The 23,499-nt window shown below is 46.7% G+C and overlaps 2 protein-coding genes and 1 long non-coding RNA gene across 6 annotated transcripts in view; 1 reads left to right on the top strand and 2 right to left on the bottom strand.

Moving 5' to 3' along the window:
* USP10 (ubiquitin specific peptidase 10) overlaps positions 1-1,716 on the bottom strand; it is a 44,672-nt gene extending 42,956 nt beyond the window's left edge. The window contains exon 1 of the mRNA XM_048958978.1: positions 1,577-1,716. Coding sequence (XP_048814935.1) covers positions 1,577-1,597 — 21 coding nt within the window. The 5' untranslated portion in view covers positions 1,598-1,716. The remainder of the gene's footprint in view (positions 1-1,576) is intronic.
* A 66-nt stretch (positions 1,717-1,782) lies between these two features.
* On the top strand, positions 1,783-8,018 carry LOC125699449 (uncharacterized). The gene is made up of 4 exons (XR_007379563.1): positions 1,783-2,825; positions 4,540-4,672; positions 5,057-5,150; positions 7,908-8,018. It is a non-coding gene; the product is annotated as an uncharacterized LOC125699449 (long non-coding RNA).
* Positions 5,977-23,409, bottom strand: KLHL36 (kelch like family member 36). Of its 4 annotated transcripts, none has more exons than XM_048958979.1 (5): positions 21,341-23,173; positions 20,798-20,876; positions 15,607-16,680; positions 14,629-14,786; positions 5,977-9,625 (listed from the first exon to the last, which is right to left on the bottom strand). In XM_048958979.1, the coding sequence occupies exons 1-5, from the start codon at positions 21,682-21,684 to the stop codon at positions 9,070-9,072; spliced, it is 2,211 nt and encodes a 736-aa protein (XP_048814936.1). In that variant the 5' UTR covers positions 21,685-23,173; the 3' UTR covers positions 5,977-9,069. The 4 variants fall into 4 exon arrangements, with proteins under 4 accessions (XP_048814936.1, XP_048814939.1, XP_048814937.1 ...); XM_048958982.1 differs by lacking the exon at positions 21,341-23,173 and adding an exon at positions 23,180-23,409 and having other exon boundaries at positions 5,983-9,625; XM_048958980.1 differs by lacking the exon at positions 21,341-23,173 and adding an exon at positions 23,180-23,409 and having other exon boundaries at positions 5,983-9,625; positions 20,798-20,879.
* Between the last annotated feature and the right edge of the window lie 90 nt (positions 23,410-23,499).

Below are 23,499 nucleotides of genomic sequence, written 5' to 3' on the forward strand. Positions count from 1 at the left end.
TTGCGCCTATGCAGTGCTTCACACTAAACCAAATCATCAGCTCAGCTCTCCTCTATCAATCCAAGGTACAGCAACTTAATTAAGTACAGACACCAAAATTTCATTTATTCTTCTAAATTGAGAAAAATCTGCAACAAAGATGTCAGTCTTATCGAAGCGATACAGGCACTGCTGCCTGAGCTGAAGGGAGAGAAGGCAGTGAGCAAGAGAGCCTCTGGTTGGGACACTCAATCTTTTTGATAGACGCTGCATTCTAATTATCATTAATTAGGGCAGATAATGTACGGCACCGTGCTTCCTCCAGGTTGAAAGAAAAGCTAAAGGACACGAAATGTTGCAATTCCAGGCCATCACACGGTGTTTGAAAGAAACTAGACACGCAGCTGCCCTGAAAACAGCCACCTACCAGACCCAGGTCCTTCTTCCTTGCTCAAGCATGAAGGAAGCTGGACAAGAAATACCACGAATACAATTTTCACCAATTACACGTTTTTCTTTTGAGGAAAAAGCTCAGGCATTGCTGCTAACACACTGCTGCTATCCACTGTGTGCATACTGCAGTCACCCCGGGTTAAAACACAGAATACCAGATGATGCATCGATGTGTTTCAAACGCTCCGATTCCACAGAAGAATTCCCCACCGGAAAGCACGTGCTTTAACAGCAGGATTCATTTTACACGCCAAGTTCCCTAAACTTTACCATTCACCAAAACCAAACACGCTGCAAGTTCACCGTAAGCGCACCGCAGCGCACCAGACGCTGCCTCTGGTTGCGTGGAGAAAAAAAAAAAAAAAGGGGGGAAAAAAAAAAAAAAAAAGCGTTACAAAGGCAATAGGAAACGCACCCGGTCGCTGCGTGCCATGCTGGCCGCACACCCAGCAGCTCGCAGAGCCCCGGCCGGCAGCGCAGCTCAATGGGTGCAAGGGGGGGGGGGGGCGGAAAGCGGCCCCACCCCCCTTCCCGGCCCTTTGCACCCCAAAGCGCGGCGTGTTCGGGCGGGGGGGAAGGGAAGGGGGGAGGGGGAAGGATTACTTTACAAATCTTCTTATTCCCTTCCCATTATAGAATGGCTTCTAGGCTGCCGTCCTCCTCTTTGCCCCCCTCCGAAAAAAAGCCCGATCTACGGAGGCTTCCCCACCGCCTGTCCCCCCCCCCCCACCCCCTGTCCCCCCCCCCCCACCCCCTGTCCCCCCCCCCCCACCCCCCTCCCCGCCGTGGCCGAAGGTGGGGATCGGCACCGACTCCATCCCGCCCAGAGCTCCGCCGGGCCGCCTCCCGCTCCCCGCCCCGCTTCTTCCCCTCCCCGAGCACTGCCGCCCCCCCCTCCCCCCCCGGGGCCGCCCCCAGCACGCGGGGCCGCTCGGTAGTGCGGTGTGAGCGCCGTGGCCCGGCCGCCAGCAGAGCCCCCTGCCGCGCCGAGGAGATTCAATGAAGCTGCAGAATCACCCTGGGCCTACTCCCGGCCACCACGCTCCCCCCCTCGGCGAGCCGCGCCGCGGGGCCCAGCCGCCCTATAGAGCCGCCTAGGATGCCCCGAGGCTCCCAGAACCGGAAAGAAGGTGCCTGCCGGTACCTGAGCGCCGTTCACGGCCATGACGGCCCGCTTCCTTAGGGAGCTCAGCGTCTCCCGTGCGCCTCACGCTGCTGCCCCCGCCGCCGCCATCTTCTCTCTCGCACGCACCAGCCGGGCGGGCAGGCGGCGCGCACTGCGCCTGCGCACAGCTCCGGATGGGAGGGGAGGGGCGAGGCGGGGCGGCTTGTGCGCACGCGTGTTCGGCGGGCGGTGGTGGCGGGTTGTGAGCACGCATGCGCGGTGGATGCTGAGCAGGGCGCGGGGTGGCCGCGAGGAAGGGGTGCGGGCGGCGGGAAGCGGAGTCTATGGGCGCTGTGAGAGCGAGGTGAAGACGAAGCTCTGCCTTCAGTCCTCCGGCGTCGTTCGGGGGCAGGCGGGCTGGAACTGAGGGGGGAGCGTAGCGCCTCGTGGCTTGAGCGCTGCGGGCGGCGCTCGGTCCTGTCCGTGTGGGAAGGAGCGGTTACAGCTGAATAGTCTTCTGCTACGGGGAGCGGCGTTGGAAAAATACAGCTACTAAAGCAGCCGGCTTGCCCCGAGGACTAAATTCGATAGCTAAGCGCTTGGGTTCACGTCAGATTGCGTTTGGCTGCAGGCCGCGTGCCTGGCGTCGCCCCAGAGGTGTGAGCAGCAAAAGCTTCATCCCAAATCGCCACAGGGAATGAGGGCAGCGGTTGTTTGGGAAAAAATCACCAAGTGACTAAGCTAATCGCGTGATTTTGACAAGGCTGAGTCATAAGTGAATGCTGGGTTCCCCCCCAGGCAAGAATCTGTCAAAATTTATCGCTAATTTACTAACTTTTCTCCTGGAGTCCTGCAAAAGTCCACTGCAGTGTTGGAAAAAGCTTAACGGGGCTGAAAGCTGGAGGGGGTAAAACTGTGGCTTTGGCTGAGGTTGACCAGAAATGCAAAGGAAACATCACCCCCTCTTTATTCAATAAGGACAAATTTGTCTCTCGTTTTGTGAAGCACGGCGCTAAGTGTGCTTGAGACAGGAATGGGAAGGAACCACGCTCAATGATTTTCTGTATCGGTTTCTGTCCTTTTTCTTGACACGCCCTGCTACCACTCCCTTTCTTTTGTTTCTAGCAAGTGTTGCTTTTCTGTCCTAAGGCAGAGAACCAGCAGTGAAAATGGCTGTTTAATATTAAAAGGGAGAAACAAGAAAGGGAGACGAACATACAAACATGCACGGTTTTTTGCATGCAGCATTTCCAACATCTGTAACCCTCCCAGGAGTCTAATTTACAAGGTAAATAATGGAGTGAAAATCCTGAAGGAGCTTATCTGGTTGAAGGCAAAATTCCCCTTCTTCCCACAATGCTGCCTGAGTAAACGGATGGTTTTTGCTGGAGAGATTGCCCCTTCCAACGGCTGAAAATACAAATGAGCACAGAGCCTCCCACCTGGAAACTGCTTATTTCAAATACCATCACTGCTGAAAGCCATTGCTGACAGTGAACGCTGAGACGTGGGCAGAAAGGATGTCACTGTCTGACAGTTCAGTAGCACCTAAAACACCCTCAGTTTTATCTTAGTACAGGCTTGGTGTAAAGTCTGTTAAAATTTTATCACAGTATTTTGGTTTTTTTTATTATTATTTTTATTTTTTTTATCACAAATGAAGATTATGGCTATGGTAATCAGAAAGGATTGTCTGCTTTGTTTTTAAAAATTAGAAACATTACTTAAAATGCCAGGAGTGAGGTTTCATACTGGTAGCAGCCTCATGCCTCTAATTGGCACAGTGTTGGGAAGGAAGCTCTTTCAGTTCCATCCATCCAGTTGTGTAGCATAAAGCACTTTCATTGGACCTCTTCTCATCTGCTTCTGGGTCCATTGGCTCCTTGTGCTTTAAGTTTTCAATAGAAAATCAGCTTACCCTAGGTCAGTATCCAGAGATGTCAGTGGTATGGCCTGTGAAATGCAGCTGTGACAGACCTTCCCCAGACAGAATAAGGTCCACAGAGACCTCATGAACTTTGCCAGAGGTAAATCCATCTGTTTTCACAGTGGTCATGGGGGCACAAAATTAATTACATGATAGAGTGCTTCATGAAGAAGAAACAGAAGTCTCTGCCAAACCAGATTCTTTTTGCTGCTAATGGTGATAATAAAACATTCCGACAGACCTGAGAAAGCTCTTCTTCTTCCCTTGTAGAACTTGCTTAGGTCCTTGTTGGCAAGCATCTTTTTTTGGGCAGCAGCTCGTGCACTGGATGGTATTCTACTGGGCAGTCACTCCTGAGGCTTTTCCCAAAGCATCACGCTTCAGAATATCACGAGTTCTGAAACATGCTAGCTGAATGATTATGACTTTTGAACTTTCCATGACCTAAACTGCACGGGCCAGCACCAGGCACCCAGGGTTTACCAAAGGAAATCAAGATAGCAGCAGAGCAGGAATGGTTACTGGTAGAGTAAACTACCAGTTTACTGAATAAAGTTCAGAACAAAACTGGATGTTTTATTCTGAAAAAAACAGTAACAAAATGTGGCTTCCGAAATCCATATTCCCATGAATATAGAAAACTGCTACAAATGCACTTCATTTGTTGATGGAAGGAACTTAAGCATAAACTAGTTCAATTTAGCCTGAAACAATTTTCAAGCCTGGGCAAGTCTTTGACAGATCATGTAGATGCTTGACTCAATATATTTGTGTTTCAGTTACCTATGCAGACCCTTTGGCTGCATTATTTGTGTCTTGTCCAACCTCGTCTTAAATACAAGCTTTCTGCCCTCTCATGCAATAGTCGACTTCAGGGCTGCAATCTCCAAAGGACCTGCACTTCTCTGTCTTACCTGCCTTTCAAATTCTGTTCAACACTTGTCACTGAACTCACCAAAATAAAAACAAAGAAATGTTTACTCCAAAGCTGGAGATCCAGAAAAAGCCCATGTGATGGTAAAAAAATGCACGTGGCATCAACAAACCTGACACTGGACTGTGCCTCTCTCATCAGGAGTGGAGTTGCCAGAAAGGAAACCTTCAGAAAGGAGCTGAAGTTGGTTTATGCACAAACCTGCACTGCAGAGACAGCATCATCACCTGGACAAGGCCTGTGTCTGCCCTGACTTTGGAGACAAACCAAAGCTGTAAGTTCATGATAATAATCACAATTAGAATCTACAAAGTTGAGCTTTTATTCTGCAAGGTAGATCATTTCTGTGAAAGAACGCTAAGTGTTCAATTCTTCCTCTACATTCTCTAGAAGTGAGACCTTTTTTGCTGCCACTCAATAATACTGATTCCCAAACAGCAAGTAAAATACACCAGTACTTGAAAAAACAAGCAGTGTGATCTCTTACAGAGGAAAGACACACTTAGGCACGTTTTTCTCGATGTAAGATTTCAGCCTGAAAACAAAAATATTTCATACTTCTTACTCAAGCTTTCAAAACAACTGCATCTCACATCATTTTTCCTCAGGGTATCCCAAGAGATTTTTGTTATCTACCGTTAGCATTGTTTTCTAACAGGCAGCAGCTCCCTGACGTGCTGATGCCGAGATGCACGCGTGGTGGAAGTGTGGGAAGAGAGAAACGGAGGGTTTTGGTTGATGTTCTGTGTCAGGTAAAATGTGTTTTCATCAGAATTTGGCAACGGGAGCCTTCTTTAAAATGAGGTAAAGCAGCAATTTTATCCCCCAGAGCAGGAAGAAAGCTGTGCTTCCTGACCAGAAACATTGTACAGAGCTTATGGATGAAGGCTGTGGAATGTTCAGGTGCCAGAGTCAGGCTGATTCTGTAAGAGCAGTAGGATACTGCCTCTGCTTTGCCCATCCTACGTATGCACAGAGGGCTGCTTGGACTGTGAGCATCAAAGCAGACGTTCATTCATTCATCCATATTCTCCATTTCATTTGTGCAAAACTGCAGCGCACCGATTTCACAATGCAGATCAGCACTCAGGACCAGAAGTTACTGTAAAGCATGATGTGCTCTTAGTTAACAGGCTCCTACCACTTCCCCAGTGATGCTGAGCCAAGTCCAGGCACACAGCGTCCACAGCGAAGGGGCACCCTGCCAGGCTCTGCTTTTAGCACTGCAGACTGCCCTGGGTCTGGCAGGTGCAAACGGTGATGAAATTTACAGCAACAACAGGTAGGATACCCCAGTGACCTCTGGTAGTATCAGATACACTCATTTATAGCCTTTGTTTATTTTGAAAAGAGGATAAATGGACCAGGAAAAGTAAAGCTTACTTTGATGAGAACCGAGGTTGGATTCTGCCTATGCAATTAAGCGTTGTGTTATGAAGTCCTAAATGTGTTGACCTAATCCCCATTGAACACTAATCTTCGAAAGCACCATAAAATGGATTGGGTTTTTGTAAGCATTGCAAAAGATGCAAAAAGTAATTTCTGACTGCCTGGTTCGGAGCGTGATGCAGAAAAGGTGGATTAGCCAAGGAATTTACATTTCTACTTCCAACTGTTATATTTAGCTCCTGCCTGCTGAAATGTTTCCATCATTACCAATGCCACCTAAAATAATTGCTCAAATATTTACAAATTCACTTGTTTCCAAGTTGTCAATAAGGAAAAGAACAGTTAAAACAATCCACAGGTCAGACAGTTATGAATACAATATTCTAAGCTGGGTTTATTTTTTTTTTCCAGACATTAATGTATTACACAAACACAATTAAATGGGTGGGAGGGCAGAGGAAATATAGGAATAGGCAACCCATTAACAAAAACAAAGCAAGGCCTTGACATTTCTTCTGTACTTACACATGAAAATGTCCCCTAAAGTTAAATAGCTCTCAGTCAACATAGCTAGGATCTCAGATATATATAAAAAAAAAGCCTCACAACTCATTAATGTTTGTCATAACCAAATTTTAATTAGTTTTAGAATTTCAAAAAATGATTACCTCATGCAGTGTACAAAGGCTTTAGAACAAATTCATTAATGCAAATGAGATTAACTACTTCAGGTTTTTTTCTTTTAAGCAAATAAGAAAAACAAAACCTCAAGGAGTTTCCAAGAAGTCATTTAAGCTAGTTTTCCTCAATCATTTTTGAGCACCTAAGAAGACACCGGTCACTTCCTTGCACTCCAGAAGTTCATTCAGAAGTACATCTTTCAATGCAAAGAAGTTCTTGTAATATAACTAAGAGCTCTCTAAATTACAAGAGCTTCAAATGACATGAAGTGCAAAAATGTTTTCTTAGTGTTTTCCAATTAATGAGGTAAATAGTTGCTAAAAAAAACACCAAAACAACCCAAAGCCCAAGCAACTAACCAAAAGCAACCAACAAAAGCAACCAACAGAAATCCCATGAACAAAAACCAGGGAGTTAAGCAGGATATTAGCAGGGTATCACCTCTATGTACACTGTATGGAAAGAAAAAGGCAAATCCGAAATACGTGGTTATGGTGCACGGGAATGATGTGAAAGGGGAAGTGAGGAGGAAAAAACCAACCAAACAAAAACTAGAATCAATACTTCCCCAGCAGAATTTTAAACCAAACCACTCAGCAGATCCCCAATGGCTGAAAAGAAAATGTGTTTATTAACATGTCTGGTGAGCTGGACTATCAGTGGAGTGGCCACACAATGGTTACAATTATAGCTGACTGCCTGACAATGCTGGGAATGTAAATGCTGCTCTGACAGCTGCATCACATCCCAACCAGCTACACAAAGACTAAAGGAGCCGTCCAATTATGAGCTCTCGACGGCAGCCACAATTACAGAGCAGTAGTTCCCCTACTCATATATTACATGGCAAACAAGACTGAGTTAGCAAAATGCGTTATAAAAAGTATAAAAGTTTTTAAAAAGTTTCTAAAAACTTACTCTTTTGGGAAGGAGAAATGTTAATCTGTGGCCTGGCATTATAACAATAACTGAAGTGGTTGTATCAGATTGCTGGTGATCAACTCCTTGCAAATCAGAGGTGCGTTTGTAAAATGCCCCAGGGTGAATGCCTGAAAGCCGGCCAGACAGTCGGGGAATTTTATTATCTACAGCACAATCAGCTGTGTTTGTAGAGGGTGAACTAACACTTGGGTCAGAAATCTCTTCACTTGGTAGGCAGAGAACAGCGTGAGACAGAGGATCTAACAGACAATTTTCAGTTTGGTCCTACTGTCCAGATCCCAAATGCAGTCCTGAGAGCATTTTAGGTTTCTTCCTATGGGACCTTCCTCGCTGGGGAAGGTGTTCTTCTGCAAGCTTGATGAAATGTGGCTTGGAATCCTGACAAAGCCTAACAGAAAAGGCAATTCTCAGGAAAAGCCAGTTTGAATTTGAAAGACAAGGAAAGCATGAGCTGACAGCTAAGGTAAAAAAAAAATAATCAAGTTTCTCTTCCACAGGATTACCAAACCCCAATTCATCATCCTGGTTGGTCTGCTGTTTGTCAGAAGGCAAATCTGGCCCCTGCTCACACTGGCTACTGGCCATGACCACTGCCAGCTCCATTCAAAGGAAGCAAATCCCAGCTCATACAGGCTGGCAGGGCTGGGGAAGGACACACTCCTGCTCTGTGCTCGCCTACAGAATCCTTCTGTCATTTCCCCACTCCTTGGAACGCTACTCAAGAATCCCCAAACTCATGGTGAACTCTTCCAATCCCAACTGCTTTAAAGCTCAGTAAAAACACAGCAGTTTCCATCCAAATCCTCAAATATTTTTTCTACTACTTTAATAGTTTTTTTTTCCTCACTGCAGGGCATGTTTTAAAGCCTAAGAAAAACAAGCTCTCATATCTAAATAGGGAAAATGTTGCAACAAGGCGTGCAAAATTCGTATCACCTTCCCCAGATTTCAAAGTTCACAACGCTATCAATCCAAGCCCCAGTCAGCTCCCATCTATTCTTTGGCCACACAATAAGGCCTTCTTAATCTAAAGACTACAGTGGAGTTAGTTGCTGTTCAAGCTGATCTGACCTGCATTCACCTAAAGAAATACTTTCTTTGAATGCTCGAGTGTTCCAGAAATCTGATACTGAAAACTCAAAAATGTACTGTAAATGGAATCTGTTACTGAAAGAAATAATAAAAAAACCCCAAGATTTACAACATTGAAGACCCATTTCATTTTCTTCTTAGCTTCTGAGCTCCTTTGAATTGCTCTGTAACTTCAAGCTCATCACTTTCTACTCCGCCTCTCACCTTTGTCATTATAATCCCAGCCAAAGATTCAACCTTATTTTTCAAATGTCAGCATAACAGAATATGTGTGAGAATGCCAAAAACCACAGGTGACAAAAATTAATCCTCAACATTCAGGAGATTAGCATAACCTCTCTTGCCATATCACCCCTTAAAAGAGATTTTTGGGGTTTTTTTTTTTCTTGTTTTTGACCTTAAATGTGAGCTTAATCCAAAAAACACATTCACTGTACGTTTGTGAGGCTTCAGAAGATACCTTTTCCCCCTATTTAAAAAGAAAAATAAAGAATCAAGGTTAGAAAGAAATGATAAATACAAGGGTCCTTGGGAGCCCACCATTAAAGGGTGGTTATCCAGAAGCAGTCATCTTCCCCGATCCTGATGTTTTTTTGTTTTTGTCTTTTTCTTTTTGTCCTCTGTTTTGGGTTTCAGTGCACAGACGCATGCAGACACACCAGCAATCGCTTTGGGTAAATCAGTTCCTTTGTACCACTTATTTTTCTCCTTATCATAAACTTGGACTGTTTTGGAGAAGACCGTTTCTTCCCAGCTGTAGCCTCCAAGTATATAAATTTTGCCTTCCCAGACAGCCACCCCTGACTCACTGTTAGCTTGCAGCAGAGGAGCAACTCTGGTCCACTGGTTACATTGAGGGCTGTACGACTCCACGCTCAGAATGTCAAAACGAGCCATGGTTTCTATGTTGTCATCGCTGCCACCAATAGAATAGATATTGTCCTGTAAGGTGCACATGCTGTGCCACCCCCTGGCAGTGATCATTGGTCTCTTCTCCTCCCAGACATCTGTGCGGTAGTCGTAGCACAGCAGGTTTTTTCGGTACGGGCCAATTTGGTAATCGTGGCCACCTGAAATGTACACAAATTCCTTGTAGACTGTTCCAGCATGGCCATAAGTAAACCTAGGACAGGCAAACAGAAACAACCCAACTTAGAACTTAAGGATTTTAGCAAAATGCACAAGCATTCAATGAGAAGCAGCGCTGAAGAAAACAGGCAGTAACTAAAGACAGAATTCCTTTTATTTATGGGCATGATACACGAGCTGTCTACCTGCTGCTCTACCACTTCTGCTAAGCAGGTGATAACTTCTTTGGTCGCCCCAACACGAGGCAACAAGCTTCAATCACAGACCACCTTTCAAGTAAGACGAAACAAGATGACAGAAACCAACTTCAGACATGCTGTTTCCACAGGGCACAGAGAAAACCTCTTTGATCAGCTGTAATAAAGCTGCTACAAAATCAATTCTTGAGGCTTTTCTTAACTTCACACTCAGATATTTCTAACCAAACCCTTTCGAGCTCTTAGAAGAGGAATGCTAAGTGAGGGAAGCCTTGGCTTCCTTGAATATACCCTTCCTGCATGTGCCTTTTTTCTCTCTTTTCTTTCTAAAAGAAGTAGCTGCAGTACCAGCCACGGCAAAATTGATAAGAAGAGCCCAAACAATTTCACAGACCCAAGGCTGCAATATATACTTCACCCTGCACTCATGAGCCTCTGCTACCATCCTTTGTAGTCATGGTCTCAACAACTCAACCTCTATGGCAGACAAACTTATGTTAGCATTACTTTAGCCAGGAATGCTTTTGAACTGTGCCTCAACACGCTTAAAATTCAGCGTGGATAGAACCTGAAGGTGTTTTTATTTTGTAATGTAAGAGTTTGTCTCAGCTACACTAACTTCTTCCACATATAAATGCCAAGTGCTGTTATGCCAGGTGAATAGGTGGAATAGAAAGAAAGCCCACATTTACCCTGAAAGCATGATACTTTGGAGAACAGCTACAAGAAGCTTATTATTCTACCAAAACTTCTGATCCCTGACCAGTGTCTGAATCAGACATATTAGTAAGCTCCTACTTCAAGAAACAGAACAATCGTTGACATGCTTGACCTAAGAATGCTGAGTGGCCAGGACAGATGCCACAGCTAACAAGGGCTGATACTTCAGAATGATACTGCCTCTTAACCACCCAGAAAAAAAGGACAGGACTAAGGTGTTATGCAAAAAGACAACTCAAAAATGCCACAGCTCACGATCTGCCCAACTCTGGGAGAACAGCACTCATGCTTGGTATGTCTATTTGACACAAAATTCCCTGCGCACACACATTCCTGCTTTTGCACCTGCCAGAAATGCTGTGGCAGGTGTAAGGTAGATTAGATGCATCTTGTGTGTGGTCTGTTAGGGACAAGAACTGTCAGCATAAGCCTCCAGTAGCACTGAATCAGGTTGCTGCAGATGCTTCTCTATATACACATGGATGGGTCTTAAAAGGTAGAGTATCTAGGAAGTAAGGATGGACAATGTTTGGGAAAAAAAACAGAAGTAAAGAAAATAACCAGTGATATTTAGAGAAGTAGGATGAATATTCTCCTACTGTACCAAGTAAGAGGAATTCTATGCAAATAAGAAACAGGCACACTCCACTCTCAAGCGCATGAAGGCAGTCTAGCATAGACAGCTACAAAAAAAGCACTTCTGCTTTCCTTTTTGCCTCCATCAGGCAACGTCCAGTGAACTGCAATAGCTACAAGAGTAATTTGAAAAAGGCTAACATATCTGAATCATAAAATTGGCCATCAACTTGTTATTTTCCAGTACAGGGAAATAGTACTGTTGAAATAGCTTAGAGGTGTTTTCACTTCGCCTGACGTATGAAAAGATCGTTCAAAGTTGTACATACACAGCTTCACATTAATAGAAACTGCATGAAACCTAATGCACAAATTGAGAACAATCAGTAAGAATCCTTTCTAAAAGCCATGTGGTTTCAACAGCAGTATTTCTAAGCGTGCAGCACAACAGGACACTTCAATGCCATGGGTCCAGACATCCCCTGACAGAAAGCAGTGAGTGTTTTGGCAGCAACACCTATAAGAGTGGCCAGAAAAAAGATAAAGGCATTAAGGAGAAAGAAGTTTCAATTCAGAACATCTATTAGAGCCAACTGCCAATTTTGAATCTTTCCCAGACATAACACTGCAAAAATTACAGCTTCTGTCACAGTAACACCATTTGGGGAGCACTATCTACAATTCATGTTCTTAGGCAGAAGAAACCCCACGCACTTGGCCTAAGTTGATACAGCTTTGGGAATCCCCTACTCCAAGCAAAGCCCTGGCGAGCTGTGGTTGCTCAGAATCTTGATGTCCACCTGTTGCAACCATGCAAGATTATTCACGACACGACTAGTAGAACAGACACCATCATTTATTAACCTGTTCCAACACATTTCCTCACACAACTGCTTTCAGTTGTTCTGCCAAAGTTTAACCTGGAGCCACTCAATTAATTACACTGATGTCTACAGCAGACTTTTTCAAAGTCTACTCAAAATGAGAACACGTTGCACAAACCTCTGCTCTGCCAAACTCGTCAGTCACTGCCGTTCCCTCGTGGGCTAGAAACTATGTCAGCAACTGCTTCCAAAGAGCTTGGGAAAGTGCATAAAAAGATAGAGACCTCTCCTAAGAATGGGAAAGCTCAAGACCCTGATGAGATTCAGGCCACGTTCACTTGGATCAGACTTAGGTCTCACTCGTAGCAGACTTGGACAAGGTCCATCATTTAGCATGGCTAATGCTTCCTATGTCAAGCATCTGCCTCAAGATGCTGTGCTTTCTTCTCCAGAAGACAGCACTACTTCAGTCAAAACAACTTTGCTCCTTCCAAGGACGTGGTGAGGGAAAACAACATTTTGACCATGTTGGGATGGGAAGGGGGCTGGGGAGGAATATGAAGCAAAAAAGAGCCTGGAAAGGTCTTCCTTAGAGAAGCATTGCAGTTCCTGCACACAGTAATGTGGACGTAGAACTTGGAAATGGAGACTTGTGTACCAAGGATGCAACCTCTGCCATGGTTTCTGGATTTCCATGTTTCATGGATTCTGCCATGCTATGACCCTTCCAAGAAGAAAAAAGTAATCACAAAGACAAACAAAACCCCTACATTTTATTATGTTCAGAGTAGAACCTTTGACAAATATATCTTATGAGAGTCCAACGTCACACAGCTCAAAGCAAACTATGTAAGCCAATACCCTAGAACGATTTAACACTTCCCTCCAGCAGCTGCCTGGAAGACAATTCCTCTTCTGAGAGCAGACAGAGACAACACCAGAGCCATGGGCAGGGCGCCTGCTTCTGCTGGCCATGTGCCTAAGAGGACAAAAACCTGCAGATTTTTTCTTCAAAGAGAAGATGACAGAAGAACACAGGGAACAAAAGGCTGTGCAGAGACAAGTCTTTCATCCCTCCAGCGCTGTCAGCAAACACATCTGAAGCACATCAGCAAAGGACTGCCCAGAACCCTTCCTGCAGCCAGTCTACTGCCAGTGACACCTCTCCTCGAGCTCCAGCAATATTTTTGTCCCTCCCTTAAGAAATGTTGTTCACTTCTATCCTGACTTTCCTTTCTGCAACCTGCATGAAGGAACAGGACAGAGCAGGCAGGAGAAAACACAGAACAACTTTGGGATGCAGCAATAACTTAAAATATTTGCAGTACTACAGCAGTTTATCAACCAGCTAAATCAACATAAGTGGGATGTCTCCCATGAGGGGAACTTTTGCTTAGGCAATCTAATAAAAAACAACAACACCAAAACCAAGAAAACCTCCCCAAACCAAAGTTCACTTTTAAATGCTGCAGCTGCAAAATTCTCAAAGCCAACACAGAGGTACTGGTAGGAACACGTAGACTGCCTCTTTTCAGACAGCCTGCTTGCCTTAAACCAGCCATGCAAGCTTCCCTCAGACCATCTAAATGCTGGGAAAAACATACCCAGGTCTGTTACAAAGTGTTTCTCCAGCAACATAAAATGCATTCCGGTCATGTCCACATTTCATCGAAAATGTTACAAAAAAAGCTGTGCTACAATTTCTATGAGATGTTACTGAGATCTCACAGGTCATCCCAATTACTAGAAGGCTTTTCTCATGTGAAGCCTCTCAGGAAAGGCTGTGGTGCTCAGTCTCAACTGCTAGATCTGCCTGTGTGAGCAGAAGGAAACAGAGAAAGCATCCTGCTTCCTAAAAGCACTCAAGCCCAACTGTTAGCTTGGATCAGACTTGCTTTGCAGCACCTGCCCGAAACAGAACTGGGCAGCAGGCTTCTGTGCCTCCAGTGGCTGCCAATGGCTCTGCAACAAGGGGAATAGGGGAAAAAAATGAACTCCAAATTCAAATGATTCTAAGTGATTCTAAGAAAGCAGGTACTGCAGGTTGCAGACATCACAAAAATGCCATCCATACAGCCAACACCCCTATAACTTTGATGACTGAAATACTACAAAACCTCAGTAGCTGTTTGCAAATGAAACACTATTCTATCACACAAACAATTCAATATCCTGAACTGGTGTTACTTACAGTAAGAGTTGCACTACTAAAGCCTTCCAAAAGCAAACCAGCTAAGTTTGTAACTCTGCACACATGGGGGAAGGGTCACATCTGCCAGAGTTATCTGGTATTTGAAATATAGGTAAATGTGGTTCATTTGCAACAGCCAATCTAAGCAGCCAGAGGGAAACATCTGACAGGACAACCACCACTCCAAAGTGACAAAGCAAGGCCAAATAAACTATGAAAGGCTTCAGTCAACATCTAATCAGTGCCTTCTGAAACTCAACTCCAAGAGACCTTGGGAAAAACGTTTCAAGAACACTAGAGCAAAATTACAAGATCTCTTCTGTCCTTCAGATGTTCCGCAGGACAGAAACTGAAAGCACACATTGCTTGGAAGAGATGGTTGCTCAAATAACACATGCTGATAGAGTTTGTTACTTGCAATAACATGCTGGTCATATTGCCCCTTGCTTCCCTTCTAAGGATAGCCATTCATCATGTAAGCTCCCTCTATCCTTCAAACACAGGACAGCCTTCCAAATATCTCCGTTACCTTGGCAAGCCTGCTATATAGGACCACGAATCCTTCTGAGGACTATAGGTCTCCACTGAAGAAAGAGCCCCATTTTCGTTCCTGCCACCAACAGCTACCAGCATGTCAGTTATAGCTCCCAGGTAGAAATCCACACGACGTTGTCTCATGGAGGCAACCTGCCAAGAAATAACATGTTGACATCTTCAAACACCTGGTAAGCAAGCTGACAGTGTACATTCCTGCCTGAGGATAATTGCTTCTTCCCTTTTATTTGAGAAGCTACTACTTTTTATCCATTACATTCATAAAACACTTGTGGTTCTTCCTGCAGGAGCACGGTACATTGCACTTATTCACAAAACAGGAGACAGCAGGAGGCACCTGAGCTCACTCTGTGAACGTTTCAGTTTTACATGGATGACCTGCCCAAACTCTGCAAGCAGTGTACATTGGAAGCACTCCAAAAAACCCAACTGAACCTCACAGGATGATTGCTTCAAAACGTAGGAACAATATCACGTTTTACAGATACTGCACTGGTTTCAGGGTTTTATGGCAGGACTGTAAGTGAATAAGTCACTCCAAAGCAGCACAGAAATGTTTGGCAAATATCAGAGATGTTTTCCCTTTGCATCAGACCCATCTCTTGTTTAGTTACATGTGCTACTGCTCAGATCAGCTGTGCAGTCTCCTCTAAGTCTACTTTAGCGTTGTTCCCACAGGTTACCTAAAGAGTTGCAGGTGGATACTGTCCAGGAATTCTACTGCTTAGATACCCAGATCCCAAGTGAAGTTGAAAATATGCATGCAGCTCAAGAGTTCAGGGCAGAATTTAAACATTCCCACCAAAATTCCACTAAAATAACTCATTCTTTTTCCATTTCCAAGGGTTGGCACATTAGCTATTTTAACACGTCCTTTCCTTCCACCAAAAAGATGAAAACACTCTGAACATTAAGAACTTCATACAGAGAAATAATACAGCTTAAGCCTCACCTTTATCCACTGGTTACAGCGGGGATCATACCTATATAGGAGATTTGAAGCCGCATCCCCTCCGTTGTCTCTTGAAAAGCTGCCTCCGGCTATGAAGATGAAACCTCCCAGCACTGCAACACAGTGGTGACTTCGTCTGGCTGGCAGAGGGGTCTCTGCTACCCACTGCCCCTTTCTGACATCCAAGAAACAAGTATCATCACTCAGTTCCAGGCACCGTTCGGAAACCTCCCCCCCAACAAAGAGGAGCCTTTCCTCGCAGGTCCGCAGGGCTGTCCGCTTGTTTTGCAGCACTGGCTGAGCAGTGACGTTGTTATGGTAGTTCACTGCTTCTTCTATGAAGCCCTCACAGTTTGCTTCTTTGGGGAGAAGGGAGCACACAGCAGGCTTGACTCGATGGAGGAGATCGCTTTTAGGTATCAAGGGAAAGTGAATGTTATCCAGAACCTGGTAAGCCTCGTTCTCCCTTTCTGGGTACTGGGTAAGCCACTGCAAGGCAGCCTGCAGCAAATCATGCTCGCACTCCTGCTGCACATTGCTGCTGTCCAGATACTGGCACAGCTTCTGCAAGGAAACGTTCTGCAGGAAGTCTGGAGTGAAAGACAGCGTGCCAAAGTTCTGCAGGATGAAAGAATCAATGTAGGAGTCGAGGCGCTTCAGGTTGTAGATAGAGGCCAGCTCCTGCAGGTACAAATAGTTCTCCTCGCTGACTTCGTTCTCGAGATACTCACAACAGAAGTCCACAACCTTCCAGATCTGCAGCAGGTGAGCTGTTTCGAGCACGTAATCAATATTGCCTCCATCCAAGGACAGCTCACTTCCGTAAAGAAAGTCCACCACAGCCTTGAGACCAATGTAAGAGGCTCCAAAAAGTTCAACTTCTTTTTGATGAGCTTCTCTCATACCAATGGTGAACATAGAGTTGAAGTAGTCGCTGCAAACAGCCAGGAGGTTCCGATGGGCAGGGACTCTCTGCTCATCCACAACGAGGACAATATCACAGAAGAGCCCTCGGTGCCTCTGTTCGTTCAGACTCTGAAGAACCAGACTAGAGTGGTCATCCCATCTGTACACCTGGAATCAAAAAAACTACACATAGTATCAGGTGTGTTATCCTCAGCAAGAAGAATTTCAGCATTCACCAAGCATTTTCCCATTAGATGTATTCACACATAAGAAAAAGTGACTTCTGTTGTACATTGATAGCAAATTCTGGTTTGAAACTGTTGGCACCCAGCACACGATAAGCCCAGGTGCCTCTCCTCACTTGGAATGGCCCATGCAGGCTCTGCCCGCTTCCTCCTATCCATTTCAGTTATAATTTACTCCTACTTCCTCCACAGTGCTGCATCCGAACAGCCTCCCTGATGATTTACACGGGCACAATTTTCTGAAACTCTTCCACTCATTGTCTTCAAGATACGATGCTGACATTTCCTTTCTTTCCTGTCCCCCAAATGACTTCTTACAGAGCTCTTCACAACTAAGCTACTGCCTAAAGACAACACGCATACAGCAGTATGCCAAATTTTCACTCAACCCCTGCACTGTTTGGGTTAATGCTTGCTTGACAGCTGCCCCCTCCCAAGCCTTGTCAGCACTGTGCACTGGTAGGATTGTTAGGGTAAAATTCCTCTCTTTCCTTATTATCCCAAACACACACGCTGCATTTTTGAATAGCTGCTTATTTATGTGCAAAGATGCACACATGAATAACTTACTCCCATAAGACTATTACATGCTTCCAGAAGCCAGGTAGCTTTTGTTGTAATGAACAAGGCTAAATATTTCTCTTTTAAAGAAAGTGGAAAACGCCCTCAGAACACATCTGTTAAGTGCCCATCTGGGAATGTTCTGCCCCCAGGCATTCTTCCCACTGCTCTGTACCTGCCACAGAGCTTTGGAGGCAACCTGCATTCCCTTCCTTCTCACATCTCACCAGTCTTAAGAAGAACCAAATCAGAGTTATTTCGTCACCCCTTGCATGCCCTGCCTAACAGCTACAGAAAGAGCTGTATGGAGTGACACCACTCTGGGGCTCTTTCTAGCGAAGGAGCAGAATGCCTTATGGTACAGTCAGTTACCTTATGAGCTCTCTTAATAAAAGCCAGGTTAAATTAAAAGCAAATTCACAACTTTAATTACCAATTCCAAAACGGATGGTTGTGAGAACATGTGAAATAAATGAAAGGAGGTAGAAAGGAAACACATCTTTACACTGTACCTACATGAGTTCTAAACAGCACTGGCTGTAAAGCTGGATCTTGCCCAGTTCTTCAGCCTGCATCCATAGAAATGACACCTTGAGAAGGTGCCTCAGCCTTTATCTACATTGGAAGTGGTCACACATGGACTGAGGTCTCTTCAAGCTGCCCAGGCATTCAGCCTTTCCATTCCTAGGCTACGGATTCTCACTTTCTGCTCTGCAAATCCTAAATATCCTTGGCATTCCCTGATCCTAAGCAGAAATCACATGATTATTTCCATTAGGCTAAGCCATTAATGTGGGACAATTGCAATGAAACAACTTCTCTACCCACCTGGATGAGAAAAGTTCAAGCCCTAGGGCCAAGTTCTTTCCCCTGTGCTCAAACCTTACTCTAGATACTCAGTCTTGTATGTACAAAAGGATGATTACCAAATTACACGATAACCAGGATTAACATGCATGGCTCACCACTGTCCAGACACGATGGCAGCCAATCGTCCAAAGTTAATGCCAATTTTGGGAGCCTGACCTCCTACGTCTGCCTTTTAGCAGCTGTGGTACAGCAGCAGGCAGGCTGCCAAAGATTAAACCCAAATTAATAACCAAATGTGTTGCAATAGGGATTGTTCAGCTATGCAGCAGCATTTCCAAGCTAAACAGCAAGCTTGCTTCCCTAACATGACATACCCAGAAGCAGGCATCTGTGGTAAAACTGACCCTGGTCATTTACTTTCAAATTCAGGTCCAGTGTATGGAACAGCCCTCCACATACACCTGGCAGCCTCAGCAAGAACCTGCGAGGGCCACGATTGCTCCCTGAGAGCTTCAACTTTCTCGCCTCGAAGCTGATCCAAACAAACCAACCCACAGTATTTAACTTTTATATAAGAATTTGCTTTTCACATCCCCACCAAATGTCAAAACTTGAGGGTTTCTCCATAATCACACTGTCATTGTTGACACTCGGGGCAGAGGGAAGTGCAGTACATCCAGACCTCTGTCTGCTTCTCTATTTAGACTTTGACTACAGGGAACTTTTACCAGATGTCTCAGTGACAGCCAAGTGGTCTCCCTTGGGTTTTGCTTATGTTCTTGTCTAAATAATGGTGGCTAAGCTCCCACAGAGCTTCTGTTGGAGTAACTTTCTACACACAAACACACAGAGTTAAACCAACCCAAGTGATGGGGCTTCAATAACTCTGTTTTCTGGGCCTAAACTCTTCAGTTTTCTCACACTCTGCCTCATCATATTCTCTGAACTTAAGATGGTAACTTTGAGGGAACAGTAACACTGCCCGAGAGCGGCACCAGAAGACAATACACAGGTTTTAAGCTTTAGAAAGTTTTATCTTCGTGTTTCTTATCTTGAGAAATGAAGATGCTCAGGGAGTGGAGGAGGTGGGAAGAATAAAAGCAGTAAAGGACAGACCATACATTTGCAGCAGCTATGGTGAAGGACAGAGGACAAGAGACAATAAACATCGCCCTGCTCTGACTCTGACTCACAGGATAAAGTTATCGGATTAAACCCAAAGCATAGTTGTATGTTTTTATAAGTCTTTGTAAGTGGCTGATCATTTCTCTGATATTCCCTAATGGCACCATTGTGCATAACGAGATTACACCAGGCTGCAGGAGTCGCCAGAGATTCCTATTGACTTAACCAGCTGTGCAGTCAGCAGCAATAATCCTGACCACAAACACACATCACAACTTGTACTGCTCAAACCTGTGCTGCTGTGTGGAACTGCTGCTACTTCAGAAAGCAAGCATAAAAATTCTGTGTGGCTCTGGAGGGACTCGGAATGTATTACCACACTGCAGCTGCTTCACACTTCCATGCATACAGTGAGCAAATGACAGAAGCTGATAGCTGCACTTTTCTAAAGCAAGACAAATTTTATGATAAATACAAGCAGCTTGCAAGCTATTTATACCCCCCAGGACAGCTTCAGCATCATCCATACCACCAAGTTTAACAGAGTGACGGCTGCTGTCTAAACAAGAAAACAAAACAGTGCTGTCAAGTTAATTGATTTTTAATAAGATGAATCATTGGTACGTTCAGAATAAACCACGAAAATGGCAGGCAGGTCCAGCACCCAGGAGAAGATGACATTGCTAGGGATGCATTTACAGATCTGTTCTGTTTATCCCTTATCTTTTGTTATTATAGCTTTTAGAATGTTAACTTTTTGGATTCAAAGATGTAATTAATGTCCTCCAGACTGTTAAAGCAGCACCAGGACTCTTGAGGGATGCAGAAGGACATGAGATCTGTCTCATTCCAGTTTGGTAACACAGATCTGGGCACTGGAAATTGTAGCAATTGCTGGCAGTGAAAGGTTCATTGCCTGCAGCACCCAGTGCTCACACCAGAACCAAATGTCACTGGTACGAAACAAAGTGAACGCAGTAATTAGTGCTGTGTTAACAGCTTGCAAAGCCAAGGTCATCATCTTCAGCTCACCTGAAAGGGCCTTCTGCAGATTTCCAACTGGGGCCAATGGATTATTTCAGACTGAGATCTCATACCAAAACAATTACCTTTGCAAACCTAAGGAAACCCTGAGCTCCTCAGAATAGCTGCCTGTGGGATCAAGGCTCTCATCTACAGAATGAAGGTGACATCTGAAAAGTAATCCTAGCTTTGATTTGGTGAGATGGATCAATACGTAAAATTCCCAAAATAAATCTAATTAATGAGTGAAGCTTTGGTGCAGAGCAAACACTGCTGTGATGGTGTGGGTTTCTTTTTTAAGTTATGAGTCACGATGAGCAGCTCTTCATTCGCTGCTGCTGCTTTTTTTCTTTTAAAAACAAAGCCATTAGAGAGCAACTTGCTTCTGAAATCAAAGACTGGTGTGCAGGCACACCGCTGCTCTCACACGTCCTCCTAACAGCTCAGAACATTCGCTTTCCATCCCAGCAGCGCATGGAAAGGAGATTCCCCTCACTTATTGGCACAGAACACAAACCAACCTTCGAGGACTCGCTGATTTTGTGCGGGCGGCAAATCCTGGTCTGCCTGGTGCTCTCCATGGCGGGCTGAGCCGCGGAGCTTCTGGAACAAAGGCAGAAAGAAGCGGTCAGCAGCGCACCTCAAAGCGCCGTAACAACGTTATACACCGATATGATCCATTCGCGGTGGGTGTTCTTTCCTTTCTCGTCAACGCTCATCGCGTCAACAAGTTGGGCGCCATAGGGCACAACCGAAGAGCGGTGCACGAAATACTGATGACACAGCGCTTACCCGCACCGCCCGTCCCCGCTACAGCTGCCCGGGGTAAGGACCGCTCCTTCCTGGGGAACACGGCCGGGCTCCGGACCCCGACGCCCACAGGTGGGGCAGCCCCAGCAGCGCCGACCCCGACCCGAGGAACCGCGAAGGACCGGCGGCAGGACGAGCCCCAGGGAGGAGCGGCCGCGCCTCCCCGCTCCCACGGCCCGCAGAGGGGAGGAGAGCAGCGGGGCCAGCTGGGCTCGCCGGGCCGAGGGGAAGGGGAGGAGGAAGGAGGTCATTACCAGAGCTCGGCGCTCCCGCGGGGAAAACCCGCTCCGCCGGCCGCCGCGCAGCCGCCCCGCGCGGCCATGGCTCGCCCAGCAAACGCGGGCGCCGTGCTGGGCACTCCGGGCAGGCCGGGGCCGGGAGTGGGACGGGCAGGAGGCAGAGCTTCGGCTGCTCCAACCCCGGAGCGGGCGGGGAGACCGCGCTGCGAGCAAATGGCGGCGGGGTGCTGCAGGGGCGGGATCCAGCCCGGCCGCGGAGGCGTCAGCGCGGCCCCGGTGCCGGCGGTGCGGGATGCCGGCGGTGCTGCCGGGCGCACGGGACACGCGGATGTTCGGAATGCCGGCGCCGTTGCCCGCATCGTTAGGGTTGGAAATGATATCCAGTCCAACCAACGGCTTCCTGCCCAGCTGGAAAAGAGCCATGTGCAGAAGGTGGAAGTCTCCAAACTCCAGTATCAGGGCTCGCTGAAGCCAGAAATGCGGGTATTTTCCCCTCAGTGCGTTAAAAGGAAAAAAAAAAATAATCCGTGAAAATGTGCTAAAGGCAAAGAAGCAAAGGGAAAGGGTCGGTCCTATGAGGAAGCATTGAATACGAGGGGTTGAATACAACCCAGTGAATGCAATTGGAACATTCCAGCTCCTGGGCCATAGCAGAGCTGATAGAGATGGAGCTTTTCTCCTTCTATGGGAAATGCCATTTTGGTCACCCACCGTCCCCCAGGAAACGCGGGGAGCTGAGGATGAGACAAGGACAGTCAGCTGGAACGTGTATAAATAGCAGTAGTGCCAATGGATGATGAATGCAGACTAAGAAAAAAGCCTATTTTTTATGAGCAGCTCATGCTCAGCACAAAGACTTTAAAAATATATATGTACAGAAAATGTGTTCCAAAAGGAAATCAATAGAAATTCAGACCTATTAATGTGTGGTGATAGCATCATCCAGAGCCTACAGTATGGAGTGCCACGCACCCACATGCTGTGTGCTACACCTGTGCTGCCTTCCCAAAGATTCCTCTGTCCCCAATGACATCACCTTCATCACAGCAATGCACTGCAGCAATAAGCTCACGTTTGGGGCTCTGACTCCACAGCAAAGCTCACGTCATTCAAGAGCATGGAGGAGACTGCTGGCAGGATTGGGGCTTCACACTGTGTGGCATTCAATGATGTATCCCACAGGTAACACAGGTGATCCTCCCTGAGGACTCTGGAAATGCTGAGTGGCAATGAGGTTTCTAAACGGTTCAGGCTTTCCATTTACAGACTATACAGACAATACGTCGAATAGAAAAATAATCCCCCAAAACTGTAAAAAAAAAATTGTAATCAGTTTGAAAGAGATGGGCTGCTTTTATCATGGAATGGTCTCTTTTATTATTAAAATTGCAAAATCCAACGTCCCGGGTTTGGTGGATTCTCACTGAGATGTGCAAGGAGTGGTTTTTAAGACTCTGGTCCTCAACATCTGGTGCGATCTATTCCAAGCCGAGGAGCGCTGCGCCAAGGACCCGTCTGTGCGTGCACAGTGCAGTCAGTCCTCACCACTGCGCCCCAAAATCGCCGTCTCCCTTTAGCGGACTGACTCACGGGTTTCTTTCCAGCACTGGAAGCGGAGCCCGGCAGGGGGAGATCTCCGCATCCGAATGGGGCCGAGCCGCTCGCAGCCGCCCCGCCGCCCGCACCTGAAGCGCTGCGGCCCCGTCCCCCCGAGCGGCCGGCAGCGAGCATAGCCCGGCTCCCGTTCACCGCGGTGCCGAGCGGTCCGGAGCGCACCGGGGCGGCTGCGGCATCCCGCACAGCGCGGCGGCACCGCCGGCATCCCCCGGCACGGGCGGGCAGCCCCTCTCCTACCTGCGCACCGCGCCGCTCCGTGCCTCCCGCTCGGCTACCTGCCGTGCGCCCGCCCCGGCTCGGGGCCCCGCCGCTGCTCCATCTTGCGCGGCGCTCCTCCTTCCTTCCTCCTCCTCCTCCTCCTCCTCCTCCTCCCTCCCGCAGGGGCTACGCGGACACCGGCGGCCGCTCCTCGCATCACCGCGGCGGGCCCGAGAGCCCCCCTGCCCTCCGCCCGCCCAGCCCCGCATCCCCCCCCCGGCTCTTGCATCACCCCCGGGCCCCAGGAGGGGCGGGCGAGGGCCGGCTCAGCGCGGGCCATTGGCAGCGGCGGCGCGGCG

The sequence above is a fragment of the Lagopus muta genome, chromosome 12, assembly GCF_023343835.1.
Source record: "Lagopus muta isolate bLagMut1 chromosome 12, bLagMut1 primary, whole genome shotgun sequence".
In the NCBI taxonomy this organism is placed as follows: Eukaryota; Metazoa; Chordata; class Aves; order Galliformes; family Phasianidae; genus Lagopus; species Lagopus muta.